The 22,735-nt window shown below is 39.1% G+C and overlaps 1 protein-coding gene and 1 long non-coding RNA gene across 2 annotated transcripts; one reads left to right on the top strand and one right to left on the bottom strand.

Moving 5' to 3' along the window:
* Positions 1 to 4,341: 4,341 nt before the first annotated feature.
* On the bottom strand, positions 4,342 to 18,911 carry CCDC171 (coiled-coil domain containing 171). Its single transcript, XM_027742372.2, has 7 exons — positions 18,813 to 18,911; positions 16,066 to 16,130; positions 15,661 to 15,809; positions 13,985 to 14,117; positions 12,362 to 12,536; positions 9,725 to 9,906; positions 4,342 to 5,850 (listed from the first exon to the last, which is right to left on the bottom strand). The coding sequence occupies exons 3-7, from the start codon at positions 15,705 to 15,707 to the stop codon at positions 5,677 to 5,679; spliced, it is 711 nt and encodes a 236-aa protein (XP_027598173.1). The 5' UTR covers positions 15,708 to 15,809; positions 16,066 to 16,130; positions 18,813 to 18,911; the 3' UTR covers positions 4,342 to 5,676.
* Positions 18,909 to 20,308, top strand: LOC113999149. Its single transcript, XR_003544756.2, has 2 exons — positions 18,909 to 19,054; positions 19,389 to 20,308. It is a non-coding gene; the product is annotated as an uncharacterized LOC113999149 (long non-coding RNA).
* The last annotated feature ends 2,427 nt before the right edge of the window (positions 20,309 to 22,735 follow it).

Genomic DNA, 22,735 nt, shown 5'->3' with positions numbered 1-22,735 from the left:
GGCTCCTTTTGGTATTGGAAGTCTATTATAAGGTGTCCCCAGAGCCCTCTTTTCTCCAGTCTGAACAGCCCCAACTCTCTCAGCCTGTCTTCATAGGACAGGTGCTCCAGCCCCCTGATGACCTTCATGGCTCTCCCTCCTCTGGACTTGCTCCAACAGGTCTACGTGCTTCTTATGTTAGGGAACCCAGAGCTGGATGCAGGTGAGGTCTTACTAGAGTAGAGTAGAGGGGCAGAATCACCTCCCTCAACCTGCTGGCCACACTGTTTACGATGCAGCCCAGGATGCGGTTGGGTCTCTGGGCTGCAAGTGCACATTGCTGGGTCATGCTGAGCTTCCCCCCGAGTCTTTCTCCACAAGGCAGCTCTTGGTGCATTCTCTTCCCAGACCGTATTTGTACTCAGGGTTTCCCTGACCTAGGTGCAGGACCTTGCACTTGGCCTTGTCGAACTTCGTGAGTTTTACACAGGCCCGCTTCTCAGGCCTGTCAAGGTCTCTCTGGATGGCATCCCTTCTCTCACGTGTGTCGACCTCACCACAGAGCTTGGTCTCATTGGCAAACTTGCTGAGGGTGCACTCAATCTCACTGTCCATGTCGCCAGCAAAGAAGTTAAACAGCACTAGTCCCAACCCCTGGTCAACAACTGGTCTCCACTTGGACATTAAGCTGTTGACCATAACCCTTTGAGGGCAACCATCCAGCCAATTCCTTATCTACCAAGTGTTCCATCAAAGCGATATTTCTCCATTTTAGACACAAGGATGTTGTGTGGGACAGTGTCAAACGCTTTGCACAAGTCATTATGTCAGTGAGCTTGTTGCTGGAGAAATACAAACTTTGGAGCCACCACAGAGACACCACTACGAAAGCTGCAGTGCTTAGAATCCTCCAGGTATGTAGTATTATATATTTATAAATATATATAGAAAGAGTATAGTTTTATATATATATATGTATTATAAGTAAACTACATACTAAGTGTGTAGTAACTAATATAGTCACACTATATACAGTCACAGTAGCTAGAATTTCTAGATGCCAGTTGTGCATTGCGGAGACACTAGAAGGCAGAAGATTAAGGATAGGGGTAAGCCACCAAGAAGTGTATAGAAGACAACAAATGCTAGTTTAAAGTTTAACCAGCAGTACTGTCAACTGACTAAGGAATGTGTCCTCTCTTGCACTGCTTAGAGCTTTTGCAAGTTGTTCTGATGAAAACCATAACTTACTTGAGCGTGCAGTTCATGGTGGAATTATAGCAACAAGGAGAAAAAAGAAAAAGCGGGTCTGCAGGTTTTGGGAGTTTTAGTTTTGTTTTCAGCTGAGACCTAAATTTCTTGTTTCATTGACTTAGATACAGCAAGAAATAAACCCACAGCCGCAAAGTATTGCTTGTACATACACCTCGTGCAAATACATATATCGACCATCACCCAAGTCTTTGCTGCAGTCATCTCCCCATCATACCAGCATTACCAAGATAATACAAGAACACATATTTCAGCAGGACATGAAAAGCTCAGTATATAACAGAAGGTGGGGGGGAGCAGAAAAGGCAATGTGAAAGCTAAGGGAATGGTCTTTAACTGGTAACTAACAGTCACAGAAATATGACAATGTACTCAGTCTCAGATATTAAATGGACCACATTATGGGACATTTTTCAGGCTTCATGAGAAAGACTTAAAAACTTTGAGACCTTGAGTTCAGCTTACTGAGAGCTGGCAGCCTCAAACACATAAAACAAACAATAGAAAGTCATTACATTTTTGTGAACAAGGCAAAGAGTTTGAAATTTATTAACTAATAATTCTGTTTCTCATGGTAAAATCCACATTCTCATTGCAAAACTACTTTCCACCCAGCTTTTTGGCTGGACACATCACAAGAAAAACTATTTTTATATAAAAATTACTCTATATTTCCCAAGAATCATCATTAGGTATGGAGCTAAAGGCTAAAATAAAAGACACTGGTGCTGGGAAATTGATTATAATAGATAGTAGTATCTTGATGAGTTCAATAGAATTAGATCAATAATTTCTCTGGCTGCTGAATCTTAGCCTAAAGAGGCAGAATGATATTAAGGTTCACACTCTCAATTTTTCTAGCACAGTATGTTTTCTATTTCAGAAGGACTCCATGTCCATGCAATGGCATGGCATGTTGGTATTACAAACTGGCAAACTGGAAAGCTAGCAGGTTAGACAGTGCATCAACAGCTGTCTTTCAACTGAAGAGTCCACTAAAACTTGCTATTACTCTTTCTCTTCATTTCTAACTTCAGAAACTAGAAATTTTCTCTTTTAGATCACAATCAGAATAATGCTTGAAGGGTAAAATCAGAACAATCTTTTGAAAGAAGAAAAAAATAAACAAGAAAAAACCCAACAGGGCATAGGCAGATTTTTTTCACATTCCCGTCTTTATAATAGCCTATTGGATATAACTCTTCACAAGAGTGCCATCGTACAAAAGGAAAGAGTTTTAAATTTAACATTTCCTTTAATTACCGAAAAAGAAGTATTCTCCCCTTGATTTCTCCCTTATATCCAGCAGAGGGTAGTAAAAGAACAGTTTTGTGAACTCCAAAGAGTTCATTACTTATCAAGTAGCATATAACAAAAGATTTTAAGATTGGCTTTTAAGTAGAATTACACTACTCATCACACAATCACCTTGAGAAGTTTGCTGCTATCATCAAGAAATCAGGCACAAATTTGCTAACCAAATCACCATTAACACAAGGTACTCTGCGTGGAAATTGAAGATGTCTCCTATATCTATCAATTTCAATCCACAAGCTAAAAATTCTATGAAGAGAGAGAAAGAAATACAGGGCTACTTCATGAAAAAACTTATACCATTCTGTCTGGGGTGTACTACTTCAAGGTTTCTGTATGCAAATGGAAATCCAGCTCAGATACAGATATCATGACCCGCTTAGTGGATGAAGGCAAGGTGGTGGATGTTATCTATTAAAATTTCAGCAAAGCCTTTGACCTCATTTTCCAAGCATTCTGCTGGAGAAACTTGCTGCTTGTGGTGTAGACAGGTGCAGTCTTCGCTGGGTAAAGAACTAGCTGGATGTCTGGGCCCAGAGGGTGGTGGAGGATTGAGTTATATCCAGTTGACATCCAGTCACCAGTGGTGTTCCCCAGAGCTCACTATTGGGGCCAGTTCTGTTTAGTGTCTCATCGATGTTCTGAATGAGGGGATTGAGTGCACCCTAATTCAGTTTGCAGATGAAAACAAGTTCAGCAGGCGTGTTGATCTGCTGGAGAGTAGGAAGACTCTGCAGAGGGGTCTGGACAGGCTGGATTGATAGGCTGAGTCCAGTGGTATGAGGTTTAACAAGGTCAAGTGCTGGGTCCTGCTCCTGGGTCACAAGAACCCCATGCAGTGCTACAGGCTGGGGAAGAGTGGCTGGAAAGAAGCCTGGCAAAAAAGGACTTATGGTGCTGGTCAACTGCAACTGAACATGAGTGTCCAGGTGGCCAAAAAGGCCAATGGTATCATGGCTTTTAGAAAAAACAGTGTGGCCAGCAGGACTAAGGGAGTGATCATCCCCCCGCAGTCAGCACTGGTGAGGCTGCACCTTGAATCCTGTGTTCAGTTTTGGACCCCTCACTACAAGAAGGACATTGAGGTGCTGGAATGAGTGCAGAGAAGGGCAATAAAGCTGGTGAAGGGTCTGGAGCACAGGTCCTGTTAGGAGCAGCTGAGGAAGCTGGGAGATCCTCTCATGCTTCCATGTGAATGGAAGTTGGAGAAAAGAAGGCCCAAAGAAGACCTTATTGCTCTCTACAACTACCTGAAATGTGAGTGTAGTGAAGTGGGGGTCGGTCTCTTCTCCCAGGTAATAATTGACAGGATGAGATGACATGGTTTCAAGTTGTTCCAGGGGAGGTTTAGATTAGATATTAGGAAAAAATTCTTCACAGAAAGGGTTGTAAAGCATTGGAACAGGCTGCCCAGCGAAGTGGTAGAGTCACCATCTACAAAGTTATTATTGTAGGCCCTTTCAGACAGTTACACACATGCAATTTCCTTTTGAGATGGTAAAGTGAGATGCAATCTGACAAAAGCATATGTATTGAAGTCTCACGTAGTCTTTTTTATTTGATTCAGAAATTTGTGATAATTTGCTAAAACTTTCAAATGCAAGACGCTTCTTCACATACTTTTCCTTAATCACTGCTTAAATAGTTATACTTACAGTAAGTACCACAAGACTCATTTTTCTGTAGACTGAATATGTTATTTTCTCATGACATTATTAAGAGATTCAGAAAGTTAAAATAATTTAACAAAAATAAAGAAGCAAAGAAAATATTTTATCAGATTATGGGTTAATAGGTAACATTCCCTGATATGACCATCTTTAGGGTATAGCAGTTGTACATTTTCAAAAAACTGAGTGCTGTCTTTTCAAATTTACAGATGGTGGGTACATTCAATCAAAATATTTAGAAAGATAAATAATTTGCTGCCTTGCTCCTCCTCCTTTCAGCTCATGATTCCTATGCTAGTATATTAAAAGCCACGAAGTCACAAGAAGAGCCCTTATTCGAGTATTTGGAAGCAAAACTCTTTGTTTTTCAAAAAGGGTCATTGGAACCCGCCAGTACGCAGCACTTTCCAGCTGAAGGCAATTCCACCTAGGCCAATATGTGTAGATCACAATATATGACAATAGATTTCCAGTAGAACTCTTTGAGGGCACAAAGGTCTACCTTGTTGGTCAATAAGTCAGTGGTTTTAGCTGATGAGCTTTGATCTTCCCTGTAGGAATTTTCTTTTGTACTTCAGCTTCAATGCAGGACTCTACCTACCTAGAAATCAATGCTTTAAACACTTCTTTTGCCTTTAAGAGAAAAACAACAGAAAGCAAACACTGCTGAAAACTATGTCACTTGTTACTTTAAGGGCTCCTTAAATTCTGCAAGTGATAGTTCCTTAAAATTCATTGCAGAAAATATTTAAATATGTCTTAGTAGAAAACATACATAAGGATAAAGAATCATCCAGTCACTATACTTTTCTGCAATGACAAATGTTCTACCAAGAAAGTCTTGAACCAGATTGTACATACAGATAACACAGACATTACAAAGCCTCTAAGTGGACAAACAAAATGTTGAAACCTAGGAGAAAACTAGCAGTTTATTATAAGGAGCACGCTTCAAGATATTATTCTCAAAGACTTGAGACTTCTCAGCATTAGGTGTCACTCAACAGACAGGAAAACTAAAACTACCTGTAGCAGTTAACTCCAGATAAGAAGAGGCTAATGTAACACCACTGTGATCTTCCAGTATGCTATTCCCTCACCTAGCACATCATCTAGCAATTTTCTCAGCTTCAGCAGATTCTCCACTGCAAATCCAATAAACCAAAAAGACAAGATAGACAAATTAAGAGGTCAGGGGAAATGTACAGACTTCCTGAAGTAAAGTTAGCCTTGTTTTCATGTTTACAATAAAACTTTTCCCATCTGCTGTTCAAACACCAGTCTCAAGTCAGGCTCACAGTGTAAGTGGCATTCACCTCTTCAGCCTTTTCTGCAAAACCAACGCTCAACATTTTCCTCATCAAGTAGACAGAATTCATAGCCTAACTGGAAGGTTCCATCCCTCAAAAATTAAATTGTTCAGTGTCAATGCCTGTTGAGCCTAATAGCAATAGTGAAAAAGCCTTACTTCGAGTTCCTTTTTAAGTTGCTTCTCTCGTTCAGTGCTGCATTTAAGTTCACGGGCCTGGCATCTCAGCACCTCACTACAGCCACTGTGTTCCACCTCCACATCTCTCAACTTCTTGCGTATATTTTGCAGTTCATTATTCAGCTCCTAGGAAAAAAATAAAGCATTCTGAGATACTTTTTCTAACATAAAGTATTATAGCAGAAGGGTCAAAAGAGGAAAGCCAACTGCCTCAGAACAAGTTATTAAAATAATACACCAGCACAAGCCAGCAGAACCACTTGCCCAACAGCAGATGTGCTCACAGGTAATGTGTTGGCTCAAAACTCACTATGAACATGACCTTCTGCGGTAATACTAAAATCAGAGCCAATTCTCCATAGGAGATTTTTCTCTAACAGAGTACAAGGCTGCTGTTCCAATCTCTTCTCTCTCCCAGCTCAATAGTAATGATGGAGAGGGAAACAGTTAAGTGCATTTGATGACATGAAACTTAGGGACAGAAGCTCTATTTTGTTCTTATTTTAACTGTTAGAACTTCAAATCAAATCATTTACTGAAAGTTACTTCCATAAACAAATTTCTGCTATTCTGTGAAGGACTTTTCTGCCTACAAACTGAATTACTTAAAAAATGACATACATGAACTACAAAGTTCTCAGAAGAATAAAATAACTAAGCTGTTCCCCACCACAATTTCTGCTTTTGGAAGCTGAACCAAGCTACAAGTTGGTGTAAGTACCAACACTATTGCACTCAGCAGCACTGCTACAAAATCCTCATTCACACCACAACACATGCGGAGGAAAGTAGCCAAATAGTGAATCTCAGTAGTCTGGCACATATTTCAGTTGGAGGTCCCAGAAGTCTCAAAAAGAATAGCTTTGTTCTAGTGGACAGGAGTAAGTTTTTCCATAACTAGCATTAGAAACAAGCTATAAATCTAATGACTCAGCTGAAGGACCTCTGGAGAGCCAATTTGTTAAAATTACTTTCTGCGCAAAACACAGGAAGATTACCCTAAGTCCTCCTGTTCATTTACTCCTACCATTTATCATGGCAAGAGAAATTTTGTGAAAATAAACCAGCTGGTCTGTAAATTCTGCTATTACTCTTACATCACATAATTTTGTTCCTGGAAATTACTAATCATAAGGCATCTGCAGAGTGGGGAGGAGAAAGAGAAGAAAATGAATTATTCATAAAGAATGATTCTTTGGAAGATTGAAGTTTGACAGAACCATGTTTATATATGAAGATCAAAGAAATATAAGTCTTTTCCAAAGTCTGGAAAACGAATTTTGGAAGTTCTTCCCGACTGAAGGTAGAATGTTTTGGCCACTCAAACACGACAATAAGAGAATCACAACTCCCTTATTAACACAGTGCTAAGTGTTACTAACTACTAAGTGAAGAAAATAAGTTTGTGGGGGTTTTTTTCATGTGCAGGCACTATGTCACATTTTTTTAGCATTCTCTGGAAAGGTAACAAGGAGCATGCATGTGGATTAAAAAACGTAAACCTCGGTAAATCAAAATATTGCAAAAATAGTCTATCTGCATATGGATTAAATTTAAGATAATCCTCTAAGTTTGCCTGTAATATCAAGAAATGAAGAGGTTTCTTCCCATCAGCATGCTAAAAAAATTACTTTCACTGAAATATACAACTACTCCCACTTTTACCACATTGGAAAGATACAGAAATATTAATCTCTTTAGATTTATCTTCCACATACTAAATATGTGAGCTGAGAAAAGTGCACATGAAATAAGTAATACACAGCTTGCTGGAAAATACTACATCAAGACTTTAAAACATTTTATACTGGAAATGTATTTAACACTAGCAGCCTAAAACTGACAAAAATATTACACCAAGTTTTTTGAACAAGTCAACATGACTTGTAGAATTTCAGAATTGTAAAGTCTATGAACTTTCCACATGTGGTATGACTGTGTCAGACTATTCCAGCAGTCACCTGCACTTAGGAAGTTCAAAGAGAAACATACTTCACCATGTAAAAAAAAACCCCGTTATACATACATGTATATCTGCATGTCACATACTTTCTATACACATCTGCTTATGAAAAACATGCCTTTTTGTTTGCTTTTTTTTAAAGTGTGTATAAACAACACAACCGCACAAATAGGCTAAGGAAAAACTGAGTGCTTCTGGGAAGGAGTATTATATCCTGATTAACCACAAGATGATGCTATTGCACTTACTATTGAACCCCAACGCTTTTTATCATGTACTGGACAGTACGTTAAGCACGCTCAACAGAGCACAATACAAACCTGTTGGAGAGCAGAGAGGATTACTCTTCCTTCATATCATAAAGACAAATTTTAGTGGGTTAAGCTGACTTCATTTCCACGCCTACCTGAGCATTTTCATAGCCAAGTTCAGATTCACAGTTCATAAAGTGCATCTTTGCCAACCAGGATTTGTCATACATACTAAGAATCTCACTTCTAAGTACATAGTAAGACCACAATTAAATCTACTTTTATCTAGCTTTCATTTCATAATGCAGAATAACTATAAATGATTTTAAAAAGGACTGTAAATACACAACACAAAAGACTAGAACACATTTGAAGTCATAATTTATAAACCCCTCCTTCCAGATCTTGCCTTAAAACAGCTGAGGAATCAGCACACAGTAGTTTTGAAATACACATAACGAAGGGATTCTCTCTGCCCTGTCTGTTGTAAGAGCTGCTTCTACAGGTGCCATATAGAATCTGACCAACAGCACCATAACATAATACACAGGTAGGTCTGATGTCAGAAACTGGCTATCAAGCTGCCAGGTAAGGGTTGTTTAGTGTCATTTGGGAAGACTATTTGGTACTATCCCCAGCTTGGAGTTGATTGGGCAGGAAGAAAGCAATCAGAAAATTTTCTACTGCTTGACCAGTGCCAAGACCAACTGACACAAGTTTGTCACATCTTAAAAGGTGCTATAAAAGAAAAAAATTTTAAAAATTGATCTTTTAGAAGCAATCTGTTCTCTGCATCCATTATGTAATATAAATGTCTGTCAGCCTTAACAGAGCCTTTGCACTAAACTTCTTTTTATGAAGGATACCTACAGCTGAATACATTCTAGCTTTCCCTCAGAGGGTATTATTACATAGCTAATATACAATGTATTTCACTTGTCATTTAAACAGACAAAAATTATTAAGGTACATTGGTATCATTGTTTGTGTCCCTGTGGAGGAGGTAAAAGTTAGGTATGTTAAGTCAGCACTTCCATACTATAATACTACTTGATTTCTTGGAAACATATTTCAGTTTTGAATAGCTTGACTGTATAAAAAAGAATAAAAACAAGTTTACACCTTTATAACTTTTTACACATTTAACATCTGATTTATACATATCAGTGCAACACAATTTCGAAAATTACTTTTTTCAGGGAATACGATGAAATTATCTATGTGAAGAACAAAAACCGACAGTCTAAAATAGATCTCTTAGTATTAGGTAATTTTTATCTAACCAAATGGCAGAGTTTCCAACAATGGTTATTTTTCATGTGTGGTATGGAGCGAATAATGTACAATGCACAGCTGGAAATCCTGTCACCATTGTTCACGTTCTCTGAAAGTATGTAGTCTTCATATTATACAAATGATTTTCATATTCATAGGCTATTGGATATCAGACTCGGGGAAGTAACAGGGAAATTAAGTCAGTGGGTGTTGGGTGTCCCTGATGTTACTAACTCGGCATTACATGACAGTGCAAATGGACCCTGCACTGGTACCTTCGTTTAGGGGGGTTTACCATCAAAATCAGCCACAACACTTTTCATCAAAGCAAGAAAGACTGTGACACACTAAGTATAACTTTCTAAGGCTACATACTTCAGAAATATTCTGCAGTATTTAGCTATTTGAGGGATTTTTTCCTAAACCAGAAAGACCTCAACCCACTACAAATCTCACATCAACAAAGTTCCAGCCATCATCTCATGCAACTTTCCAAAAATTAATATCATACCAGCAAAATCCTTTCTACTTTATTTCTTTCCTTAAGAAGAAATATGTATTCATTGTTGTAAATTCTGCTGATATCATCCTTTGCCCTTGAAAGTCTTTGTTGTTCTTCTTCCCACTTCTGCTGAGCATTATGAAATATTTTCTCAGTCTCCGTCGCTTTCTGCCGAAGGTTTTCATTGAGTACTATTGTTTACAGAAAAAGAGAAACAAAAAGTACAAGTAGCTCTGCAAAGCATGTCCAGAAAAAACTCATCAGTTCTTCAGTGTACTGTGATATCCTGTGATATACCGGAATATTAACACTTCCAGCACTGGAGAGCACCACCTTCATTACAAAGAAACTATCAAATTTTGTGTTCCTATAGCATCTTTCACACAAGGAGATAGGAATATTTTAGAGATTTTTACAAATTAAAACTCTTCTCCTCTTGGAAAGGAATAAAAACTTGAGATAACTCTTTCAAGTGACCTCTCTATAGCATGGAGGATTTATTTTCAGATGTCTACATTTGGCCAGCTTATTTCCTCCAAATGTAATTTTTGATGCAGATGTTAGTCTGTATCAATTCAATCTGAGCTCAATTTAAGTGACAGTAAAGACAGGCATCTGCTCCATGCAAGGGAGGTAAACCTAAGACATGTTGGGCTAGCAAGCAAAGGCTTAGCTTTTCCAGTGAAACTTATAGCTGTGCAAGAGATCTGAATCTTCAGCCCAGCAAACAACCTGAGATAGAGGAACATTGCACATACTCTTCTGTGAAAGCTCAAATGCCAGGGGAAGCTTCATTACCTGCAGGAAGTTTTATAGGAGCTTTGCTTAATTTTACTAACTGGCTTTCAGATGACAATACTTTGTATTGGCCTTTCATTTTACTGAACACAACTAACTACACTGGCAATTAAGTGATCACCACTTTCTAACAGATTTTTATCTCAAATTCATCCCAGCTTTCTGAAATTTCTTCCTAGTCAGAGAAGAATGAAAAGAACAGAAGAGGCACATTAAGACAACACAGAGAGTCAGTGGACACAACAATAGGAAAAGACTGTCGGATTCAATGAGAATGGCAGAAAAACAATTTGGAGAAATACTGAAGAGGACAAGGCATAAATGAGGCATTCTGTCTAAGAAGCTTTGTTGAGTCACATCAAAGCATCACATGAGGTGAGAAAGGTTCCAAGTGACCAAGGAAAAGAAACTAAAGGATTAAGCACAGTGATGATTTGAGGTTTTTTGCACTTGTCACAGAAACAAGAAGTTTGAGAAATTTTGACCAATGGAATTTACTGTCAGTTGACAGATTATAATTCTTGGTTATGGTACTGAAAGAAACTAACACACACACATATACACACATCCATTCAAGAAAATATCCCTTGTCTCTGCAAAACCCCTCCTACACCCTTTTTGTTCTCCAGTCCCCTCACCGCATGTTAGCCCAGTCCCTTCATGAAGGTGACAGGCAACATAGCAGACTGGGGTCACTGTGCTGTGGTTCCTCCATCAGCATCAGTCCCTTTTGAGTCCTGCCTCTTGGTGCTGGCATGGCACTACTCACTTCTAAATTGGTAAGGAAATTAGCAGTAGAGTGAGCATGCACAGAAAGAAAGAGCTTTTCTCTAGGTGAGAAACTAGCAGTTCAAGTCTTCAGCTTGCCATCACAGAGAAATTTCCAAGGGAAAAAAATGTCTTCTTCCAGTTTGCAATCCATTAGATTTGTATATATCATGTGTTTCTCCAAAGGAGTGAAAGTTCAGCCTTCCAATTATTTTAAAAGCAATTGGTACTTTTACTACCTGCAAGATTCAGAATCTGCTTCCATTCTTGGAAGGTTAAAATCTTCAATAGTGCTCCAAACTCCTCATTGAATATCAAAGGTTCATCAAACTCACAAATTCATCTCTTGTACTAGATTAAAAAGATACTATACCAGTTTAGGTAACTAAAAATGCACCTCACTTACTTGTAAGAATGAGAAATCTCTCTCTGTTTGAGGAGTATGAAGGAAATCTGAGTTTCTGAATATGAAAGTGGTAGGAAAAAAAAAGCCTAGATAAAATCATTCCTTTCCATATACCACTGTCACAACATGCATTACCTTTAAAAAGAGAAACAAAGATGACAAGAAGAAAATAAACCAGATAAGAACAATGAAAAGCGTGAAACATTTGAAAAGATGAAAGAAAATAGCAGTATGAGGAGAACTTCTGGAAGTAAAACTGCTGCAAATATGCAAACAAATTAAGAGGAATGGATTTTTTTCTTTCTTTCTTTCTTCTTTTTCCCCTGAAATGGAAAAGGAAGGACTACTGGGCATGGAGATAACCATGATGGGGAGACAGTCAAATCCATCACGATTACAGCTCTGTACATAGACACACAGGAAGGAATAACAGAAGGTAAGGAGCAAGAGGTAAAAAAAGGTCTGGCAGGTTAGTTTTAATCCACATATGAGACAGGAATTTTGTAAACTCTTATGAGTTTTCAAAAGCAGATGGATAAAAGATAGGAAGGGTAAGAGAGATCCAAGAAAAAGAGCAGTAACTAGAAAATTTAATTAAGTCCCTGATTCTCACTTATCTTACTGACTTGGAACTGATTTAGCCTTTATCCCATCTTTGCTTCTTTGAAACTTACCTTGCAGCTCCACAAGTTTGTTTTTCGCATCACTTAATTCTTCTTCTGCAGTACACATTTTCAGATGGGCATCTTTTCTTGCAACTGCCAATTCATACTCCAGACTTTGTCGAACGGCCTCTCCTCTCTCAAATTCCGACCGTAATTTGATTATCTGGCTTTCATAGTTGGACACCTAGAAAATAAATTTCTTTCAGAAAACTGGCAAAAACGTTCCTGTGAAAAACTGTGAAATGTTACAGAAATAACCTACAGAATATTTTTAAAAGATATTTTGAATCCCATTCACAACTGCCATCTTATTCCACTTGAATTTGAAATATACTCATGCAACTGCATATTTATGCCCATTTTGATACTTCTACTGGTTTCATGCAAACTGATCCTATTCCTGGATGAATTTCATGTATATTCAGCATACCCCTGTTTTTCAAAAAACACACTGCCTTAAGAAAATTAACATTTTAATACTGTCATCTTCCTGCAACTCAAGAGGAAAAAATGCAACAACAGAAACATTATATTTCACAGACAATTTTCTGTGAGACTTTCCTTAACACTCACAAAAACAGTTACATTGGGACAGTAGACTGTCAGACATCTAATAGCTCACAAGTATATGCACAAGCATAACATTCAGTCCAGTAATGTCCAGAAATCAAACCAGAATGCTATTAATGTTAACAGAACAAAGAATGAAAAACACTTTAAAAATGGATATTATACAGACTAAGAAACATAGTGTAATCTTTGCTGCCAAAAACTGGATCCAGAAAATCAAATCCATGCTATTTCAACACAAGATGGTGGAAAGTAAATTACGTATTTCTTCAGAACATGTACAAAGTAGCATGTTCAAATGAAGTAAAAGAAAATACTTACCTAATCTTTTCTTTAGTTCGAATGTCAGCTTTCTCATTAGCAAACATACAAAAAGGTGGCCACTGAGAGTGGCACTGCTGTAACCGGTTTCAATTTATTGCTACTAGGTACACCTCCCACACTTGCTAATGCCAATCTGGCAGCTGATAACCTGGTTTAAATTGTGCTGCTGAAGAAGTACTATTACTGCTACAGGAAACAAATCTGCTCTTAGCTGTCTGCTAGGTGCACTTGATGTGGGTGTTCATTCATCTGTTTTTGGCGAAATCCAGCCAATAAACCAAGTTTGCTGTTTCATATCCATTTATTATCCAAGTATGTACCCAAATTAAGAGACGCCTGCTTCTCCCACAATGATTTGCTCTTGTGCTTCAGTTAAGTCATTATTTTCCCACTGCCCCATCAACTGTGGGGTGATTCTATAAAATGGATCCCTGGAATTATCTTGATTAAAAGTAACAAACAAACAAACAACCTCTTACATTGAGCTGGGGGTGCACAAAATTCTTCTGCAACATTTTGCTGTTGTGAAGTGCTCAGGTTACCTACATCCACCTTTAACTAACTATGACAGTAGAGATGCTAGCAGTTCCTATGAGCAGGTATGAGGTCTCTACAGTGACACCTTCCTTGTTATTTTTCAGTTAGTGACTGTGCTTTTGATCCGCCACATGAGAGTATTATTTTAAGGAAAAAAGAAAACATTTATTCAAGAGTAGTAAAGTAAACAAAAGTCTTTACCTCTTGATTGTGTTGAATAGTTAAGTCTAAATTTTCTGCTTTAGCTTGAAGAAGTTTCCATCTCAGATCTAAAACAGCATCCAAATCTGATTCACTGTTATTCTGGAGTAACTCACACGCCACATTATGTAAGCTGCAAAATAAGAATGTTATCAAAAAAACTGAGTATTCCTTTCCAGTTTAAATGCTCCATTATTTTAGTTATTAGATTTTGAGTCCTAAGTTCTAAACATTCATCTAAGTAAAATTATGTCACGCAGTTGGAATCATACTATTCCTCTTTTGAAAAAAGGGTTATATATATTGCTTATTATGCAAGATATGAGAGATGTAGCAGCAGGAGCTTAAAAGAGATATGCATTTTGTATTTCCCAAAGTTGATTTCAGTATTTTTTTTATTATTTTTCATTATTTTCCTTATTGATTCAATAAACTTCCAGAATGCTTAAAAAACACCACTCCAATCACATACATTAGAATGACTAGCAAGGTTTTGGTTGCCTCCACAGTAAGGCTCATTTTTTAACATGGCTTACCATCTCAGAAACATCTCTGTCATGAAACAAATGCATATATGGGGTGCAAACCTCACTCTTCCAGATTTTTTTTCAAAGATACATACATTTAAACTACAGAGAAGCAACTGATCACAAACAAAATACAAATTAAAGGTCTAGTTCTCTAAAACAATCTCTATCTTCATTTCCGCTGCTATTTCAGTTAAAAAAAAAAAACAACTATTTGGCAGGTAGCTGGACCCATGTTTGAGCACCACAAGCTGCACCTGAGTCAGGACAATGTCTGGTATCAATACAGGTTGAGGGACAAACATATCGAGAGCAGTCCTGCCACAAAGGACTTGGGGGTGCTGATGGATGAGAGGCTAGACAAGAGCCAGCAGTGTGCACCTGCAGCCCAGAAAGCCAATTGTATCCTGGGCTGCATCCAAAGCAGCGAGGTCAGCAGGTCGAGGGAGGGGGCTCTATCCCTCTACTCTGTTCTGGTGAGACCCCACCTGGAGTGCTGCATCCAGCTCTGGGGTCCCCAACAAAAGAAGCACATGGACCTGTTGGAGCAAGTCCTCACGAGGCCACCAAGTTGATTAGAGGGATGGAGCACCCCTCCTACAAGGAAAGGTTGGAAGAATTGAGCTTGCTCAGCTTAGAAAAGAGAAGGCTTCAGGGTGACCTAATTGCGGCCTTCCAATATCTGAAGGGAGCCTATAAAAAGATGGAAAGAGACTTTTTACAAGAGTATGTAGTGACAGGATGAGGAGGAATGGCTTCAAACTGAAAGAGAACAGATTCAGACTAGACATTAGAAAAAATTCTTTACTGTGAGAGTGGTGAGGCACTGAACAGGTTGCCCAGAGAAACTGTGGATGTCCTATCCTTGGCAGTGTTCAAGGCCAGGTTGGATGGGGCTCTGAGCAACCTGGTCTCATGGAAGGTGTCCCTGTCCACAGCAGGGGGATTGGAACTAGATTATCTTTGAGGTTCGTTCCAACTGAGGCCATTCTACGATTCTGTGATTTAATGACTGTATTGACACGGCATAGCTTGCATGTACTACACCATCTTCTTCAGTCTGAATTATGTACTTTCAGGGATCTAGAAAATAAACCACAAAAACAGTAACTGTACTACTAGACTTAAAAATACAGAAGTGGAGCTCACCTTTTAGTTTCTGTGACAGAGCAGTTGACTGGAGAGGATGAACTCATGATGTCCAGTAGGCAGCTTTTATAAACTCTGGAAAATTAAGCCTTGACTTTTACTTGATAAGTTTCAAAGATTATTCTTCCATATCATAAAAGCATTAAAACCTGTAACAGAGACATGCTTTAGTTTATTTGGCAACGTAATAAAAGAATCTTTGGTTAACACTCATGATCAGTTATGAAACAGTGTTACTACGTCATGTGAATAATTACCACCAAATGTAATTTTACATCAGTTTTAGTCAACAATGAGAACTGTACTTCTAAGCTTAAATATTGTAGGTTAATATACATATAGTAATATAGTAGAATATCCACTGTCAAGGTTTTCAGAATGTCGATAAAAAATATGTTTGCTTACATTGATCCTCTGAGTTCTCTATTCTCCTAAGAAGATTACAAACTCCATTTCTCTTCAAAATAAATCTATGGGAGACAAATGCATACACCATGATTGCATGATGTCTGACATCAGCTTTTAATATAGCAAGTCTTCCAAATGTTTCATAAAAAATTTTTGACTTGGACATATCTTTACTGTATATATATCAGCAATATTTAGGAGTATAAAGAAGAAACACTAAATTGAACATAACTCCATTCTAACCCAGTTAGAAAAAACTCACTAATTTAGTGTTACTAATAAAAAAGAAAACAATACAGATAACATATTTATAACACAGACTTTAAAAAACTCCATTATTTATTTCAAGTTGAACAGCAAACTCATAAATGAGCTCTTTCCATTAATTAAAGCAAGGTAACATGAAGAACAAGTTGTATTCAACACTTGAGATTGACAAGACATTAAGGTTTGTTTTTGGATGCTGCCACACATGGACATCCATATTATAGTCCAAACAAGAAACTAGCCTGTACTCCATCTCTGGCTGAGTTGGAAGAGACCCCTCGGATCAGGCCATCCTGGCCCTGCACAGGACCATCCCTAAGAGTCACACCATGTGCCCAGGAGTATTGTCCAAATGCTTTTGAACTCTGTCAGGCTTGGTGCTGTGACCACTTCCTTGGTGCTGCGACCACTTCCAAAACCTTTTCCCGATGTCCAGCCTAAACTTACCCTGACTCAGCTTCATGCCATTTCCCCAAGTTCTGTCACTGGTTGGGAGAATGAAGAGATCTGTACCTGTCCCACCTCTTCCCCTCACAAGGAAGCTGTAGACTGCAATACGGTCTCCCTTCAGTCTCCTCGAGGCTGAACAGATCAAGTGACCTCAGCCTCTCCTCATACAGCTTCCCCTCCAGACCTTTCACCATCCTTGTGGCCCTTCTTTGGATGCTAAGAGCTTAATGTCTTTTTTATACTCTCCAACAGCAGCACTTGCTATAATATATTAACTATAAACTGATTTTATTCATTCCAGTTGCTAATAACCTGCACTAGAAATATGAAGAGGAAAAAACACATTTCAGCTTCAATGTATAATTTTAACAGAAAATGCTGCAAAACCAGACTTATTATTTCTAAAAACTCTGAGTCTATGGGTTTGGGTTTTGTTTTGCTCTGTTCTCACAGAAAAGCAGTATATTTATAAAGAATAGCTAGATATATTTGTGATTTTTATATATATAAATATAAACATAAAATCTATATAAATTTGTGATTTTTAACATCCACCCATCAGAATTCACCTTGGTACATGTGTTCATAAAACCCCAAACACTTAATTACCATACAACAGTCATTAACACTCCTAGAGAAAATGACGCAGCTTTCTTTTCATCTCAACTGAGAAAACAGTTAAGTCTTCATTTTTAAAGTACAGACTGTGGTATAATTGTCTAAGTACCTCTTAAGGCCCATTGAATTATTGGTGACTTACACGCTAAAAACTGTAGCTTTATATAAGAGAAGAAGGTCTTGACAGAGTATTTTGAGTATTCTACTCAACAAAAATCAATTGCTTGGATATAAAAAAAAATGTGGTATCACGCTATGGGAAACTATACCTCTATTAAATGTGTCAAATTTTCACATTAAGATGTAGCTCTGAACACGATGAAACTAGTTTTTCATACCATACTTTGTTCATGCTTTATTGAAACTTACAGCAAAATCTGATAATGAACAGTAGAAAAATAAAAAAAAATTGGTACAACTAAAATTTTCTCAGAAATCTGTTTTTTCTCCAAAATAAAATTTGCTATCTCTGTCCAACAAACAATAGCTGCAGCAAAAATAAAATCTGTCTCAAAACATAATCCAAATGTCCTCTGTCAACCCACATCATTCTAAATTATATGATTTATAATACTAATTCATAATTTCTGAAATTACTCTGAAGTCACATGGGGGCAGGGGAAAATATCTAACTACTGTTTTCTGGGAATGCTAATGATTTTGAAAATGCAACATTCCTTTGTTAAGATACATATCCAAAGTTTATTAGCACACAAATGGATACACTCTGAAAACATGCTAATTCAATTACAAAAAAAATATCCAAGTGGCATGGAGTGGCTCATAAGACCTAAACAAAACAGTATAAGAAGTTTTTGCTTGAGGAGATAATACGTTCGAGGGGTGTTACCTACAAAACTTGTGTCATATTCTCCTCACAAACTTCTGTATACACTTAACTAACTTTATCAACGTCATTGATTTAGACCGGATATGAGGAAGAGAGTCTTTACTGTGAGGATGGTGAGGCACTGGAACGGGTTGCCCAGAGAAGTTGTGGATGCCCCATCCCTGTACGTGTTCGAGACCAGGCTGGGTGGAACTCTGAGCAACGCGGTCTAGTGGAAGGTGTCCCTGCCCACCAGGGAGGGGTATGGAACTGGATAATCTCTCAGGTCGCCTCCAACCCAAACCATTCCGTGATTGAGATCACTCAAATTAAATCTAACCAGATTTATTTAATTTAAAACAGGCGTAACTAGCACACCTGAGCTGCAAAGTATAAAAACTTAACAGCACTTACTTCGGCTGAACGAACCACTAGGTTTTCATTAAAGCGAACCAAAAAAATTAAAGCAAGCTAAAAACCAGAGCAGCAGCATCCCCTCGCTCCGCTAGCCCCCGAGCGGCGCTGGCTTCATGAAGCGGTGCCGGGACAGAGCGCCGTGCTGGCAGCTCTGGAGCTTTACCTGGCACGAAGGGTTGCGGGAACAGCGGCAGGACAGAGCTCCAGCAGCAGCGCCCCGGGGCCGCTCCGGGAAACGCCGCGCAAACTCCCGGTCCCGCCGGGAAGGACGCGGTGCCTTCCCAACGGCAACTTCCGGCTGCGGCGGAACATCATCATGGGGCCGTCATTGCCGCCATCCCCGACGGCGGCGAGGCTGTGCCCTCCTTCCCAAAGCTGCCGGCGTCCGAGCATGTTTACAGCTGGGTAAGCAATCACAAACACGTTTTAGGGATTCTGAATTCCAAAAATATAATCTGCGTAAAGGAAATTAAAATGACATGACTAACGTGAGAGCCAGATTGAGGTGTGGATGTCCTCCAATTCGGGACAGCGCATTTTTCACCCAAATTATTGAGAGAAACAAACAGGTGAATTATTTGGACAGACCATGGGACAAAAACCACAGCAGGGTGGATGAGGGAGATGGATAATGAGGTTACCACTCCCCTTCTTACATGATTCACAAAAATTACTTTAGACATAAAAGTATTGCTGCGTGCATGTAGCTAAACAAACACCTTTCCTTATTTCCACACAGAAAAATACAACTGATATAGAGAACCATAGAATTATTTAGGTCGGAAAAGATCTCTGAGGTCAAGTTCAACCATTAGCACAGCACTACCAAGTACACCACTGCACCATGTCCCTGAGTGTCACATCTACACAACTTTTAAATACTTTCAGGGATGGGAACTCAACCACTTCCCTGGGCACCCTGTTCCAGAGTTGGTAACTCTTTCAGTGAAGAAATTTCTCCTCGTGTCCGACCGAAACCTCGCTGGAGCAACTTGAAATTGTGTCCTCTTTTTACCTCTGAGAAGAGACCAACAACCCCCAAAACCCCCTCGCTATAACCTCCTGTCAAGTAGTTGTAGAGAGCAATAAGGTCTCCCCTCAGCTCCCTTTTCTCAAGGTGGAAACAAATCAGAGTGATGTGACACATGGAATTCAACGTTAACTTATTTTTCAGAAAGAGCTGTTGATGATGTGTTTAGAAAGAGTGTTTGATGTTCGGGGAAAAAAAGAGGGAGAACATGGTGCTTAAGTGTGGGTCTGGCCTTGGTAGAAGCAACTGCTTCACTTGCAGACACGACACCAACATGATTCTTTGCAATGTGACCTAATCCGCACCTACAGGAAATCAGTTGGAACGACTGTTTCAAAGTGAGAAGCTCCAGATGTACAACTCCTCACAGGAAGAACTGTTTTTCACCTCTGAAGCTCATTCCTGGCTTGTAACAACTTAATGTGTATCAGGCTACTGACCTCTTACTCAAGCACCAGGTGGCAGGTCTGGCTGAAGCCTTACAGATTCTGTCATTCAAAATGAAACCATTTGCTAAAAAGTGCTGATGTAGTCCTTGAAGTTTGTAAAGAGCATCAGTGTGACATCTTACTCTCTTGCATGTACAAGGTCTGGATTACAAAATACACTTTTCCTTCTGTGCTTCAGTATTTTGTCTTCAGTCTTACAGTTACTTAACATGTACAAATGCACCCAATTACATACAAAACATAACTTGTTTGAACAATTTTTTTTCTCTCTTTAAAAAAACCAAATTATACTTTGGTTTCTTTACCTTTAAAAATGCTTTAGTCACATTATTGTCTTTTGAATAACACCCTACCCTACTTTTTCATGTCATCAAGTCACCTTGAGTTGCTTCCTTAATTAAGAAAAAAAATATTTTCAGGTGCTCTTCACGGATTTTAATACAAGGTGCAAAGCTTCTGATTCCTGAAAAATGTCAGACTCAAAGGAGTGTTCCGAAGGCTGAGGAAATTATAATATCCTCGAGAGATTCCAAAAGCATTGTTTTAAAACTAAGTTGTGAAGTTATTTAATCTGATGCTCAAGAGAAATCTAACTGTATGATTAAACAGAGTAGTGACTTAACTAAGGGAATTCCTGCAGATTGTCAATTCCTGTGTAGCAAAATATTAATATACACAGTTTTTGCAGTACTCAACACTTTCTCATTTAGGAAAAAATATAAAACTTTACGTATTGCTGAAATAAGAATGATTCAGTACAGCAAAGTAAAGACGTACATATCTGCAAGTGTCTACAAATGCAGATATGTGCCACTGTCCAACTTTTATCTTCCTCTAAACAATTCTAGATGTACAGTCCACCTTAGTCTTATTTTTTAACTAACTTTTGTCACAAGAGGTCATTCTTTTGTGCATAGGAAGAAAGGTTTTCATCTATCTAATATATTGATGATTTTCTATTTTTTTGTGAGATCTTGTCTAACTCTCTAGGAAACTGATGTCAGGAATATAAGCTTTCCCACCTCAAAGAAAGTCATACAGATGGTGTGAAGTTTTGCAGTTAACATTTATAAGTGAACATTTTGCATTTAAGGACAAGAGAGCCTAGAAAAAGCACAACTTGCTCTGTGGCAACTGCAGTGGGTGTTTTGGGCCTAACTTGATTTTCAGTATCAAAGCTGAAAGTGGTAAGATGATTCTTCTCACAAGGTCTTATCTTTGTGTGTAAGTAGCACAGAGAGCAGCTGGCAGAAAATTGGCCTCTGAAAGTTGTGCATCAGGCTACACACTGAGGATGAGAACTCAAGCACAAAATGGGTAGGTCTGCCCCTGTGAAACAGTATAAGGGGTAATCTTTTGTGCTACAACTCTTACAGCTTTTGACAGGTTTTGGCAGCTAGTGTATGGCACAAACATACAGTACAATGACTTGCAGGGGGCACTGTGTGGGACCATCACTTAGAGTTAAAGCCACAGAGAGCTGAAAGGCTGGCTACTTTTTGATGCAGAAGAACTAGAACTAGACATAACAGAACAGGCAGGCTGTGTGAAAGAAGCGATTGAATCTAAATTTGGATCTGACGTCTTCTGTTTGAAGAAAGGAGCAAAAGTGTCAGTGGAGCAAAGCATCGGATGTTGGAGGTGGCTGATGTGCTCAGCAAGGAACCATCTGACAGAAACGGGAGAGGAGTGTGCAGTGGCTGAAATGCTGGGTGAGAAGGGAGCTTAATATGGATGGGTAAGGTAGCGAGGAGAGAGTAGGTAGGAAGAGGACAAGGGGAGTAACAAAAAGTCTGAATTTATAGCAACCTAGTTAAACAAAACCAAACCAAAACATAAAACTCAACATTGAACTCACTCTAGCCACTTTTATTGGGGATAACAAGAAGTGCTTCTACAAATACATCAATAGTAAAAGGAGGGGCAAGGAAAACCTCCATTCTTTGTTGGATATGGGGAGGAACATAAGTCACCAAAGATGAGGAAAAGACTGAGGTACTTAACACCTTCTTTGCCTCAGTTTTCAACAGTAAGACAGGTTGTCCTCAGGACAACAGGCCTCTGGAGCTGGTAGACAGAGACAGGAAGCCAAATTCCCCCTATAATCCAGGAGAAAACAGTTAGCAACCTCCTAAGCTACTTGCATCCTCGCAAGTCTATGGGACCAGATGGGATCCATCCTAGGGTGATGAGGGAGCTGGCGGAAGAGCTCGCCAAGCCACTCTCCATCATTTACCACCAGTCCTGGCTCACTGGGGAGGTCCCAGATGATTGGAAGTTGGCGAATGTCATGCCAATCCACAAAAAGGGTCAGAAGGAGGACCCAGGAAACTACAGGCCTGTCAGCCTGACCTCAGTGCCTGGCAAGGTAATGGAGCAGATCATCCTAAGTGCAATCACACAGCACCAGCCAGCACGGGCTTAGGAAGGGCAGGTCCTGTCTGACCAACCTGATCTCCTTTTATGACCAGGTGACGCACCTCGTGGATGGGGGGAAGGCTGTGGATGTGGTCTATCTGGACTTCAGCAAAGCCTTTGACACCATCTCCCATAGCACACTCCTGGAAAAGCTGGCAGCCCACGGCTTGGACAGGGGCACTCTCTGCT

The sequence above is a fragment of the Pipra filicauda genome, unplaced genomic scaffold, assembly GCF_003945595.2.
Source record: "Pipra filicauda isolate LSUMZ 115617 unplaced genomic scaffold, ASM394559v2 scaffold426_size588282_pilon, whole genome shotgun sequence".
Taxonomy (NCBI): domain Eukaryota; kingdom Metazoa; phylum Chordata; class Aves; order Passeriformes; family Pipridae; genus Pipra; species Pipra filicauda.
This window is presented reverse-complemented; position numbering and strand designations above follow the sequence as displayed.

Bases quoted from the DNA above. Each gene is read 5' to 3' on its own strand.
- CCDC171 (XM_027742372.2), bottom strand. From the start codon at position 15,707: ATGAGTTCATCCTCTCCAGTCAACTGCTCTGTCACAGAAACTAAAAG. The intron at 14,118-15,660 runs GTGAGCTCCACT...CTTATTTTGCAG, and splicing joins TCTGTCACAGAAACTAAAAG to CTTACATAATGTGGCGTGTG. The intron at 5,851-9,724 runs GTATGATATTAA...TTTTTTTCCTAG, and splicing joins AAGTAGAAAGGATTTTGCTG to GAGCTGAATAATGAACTGCA.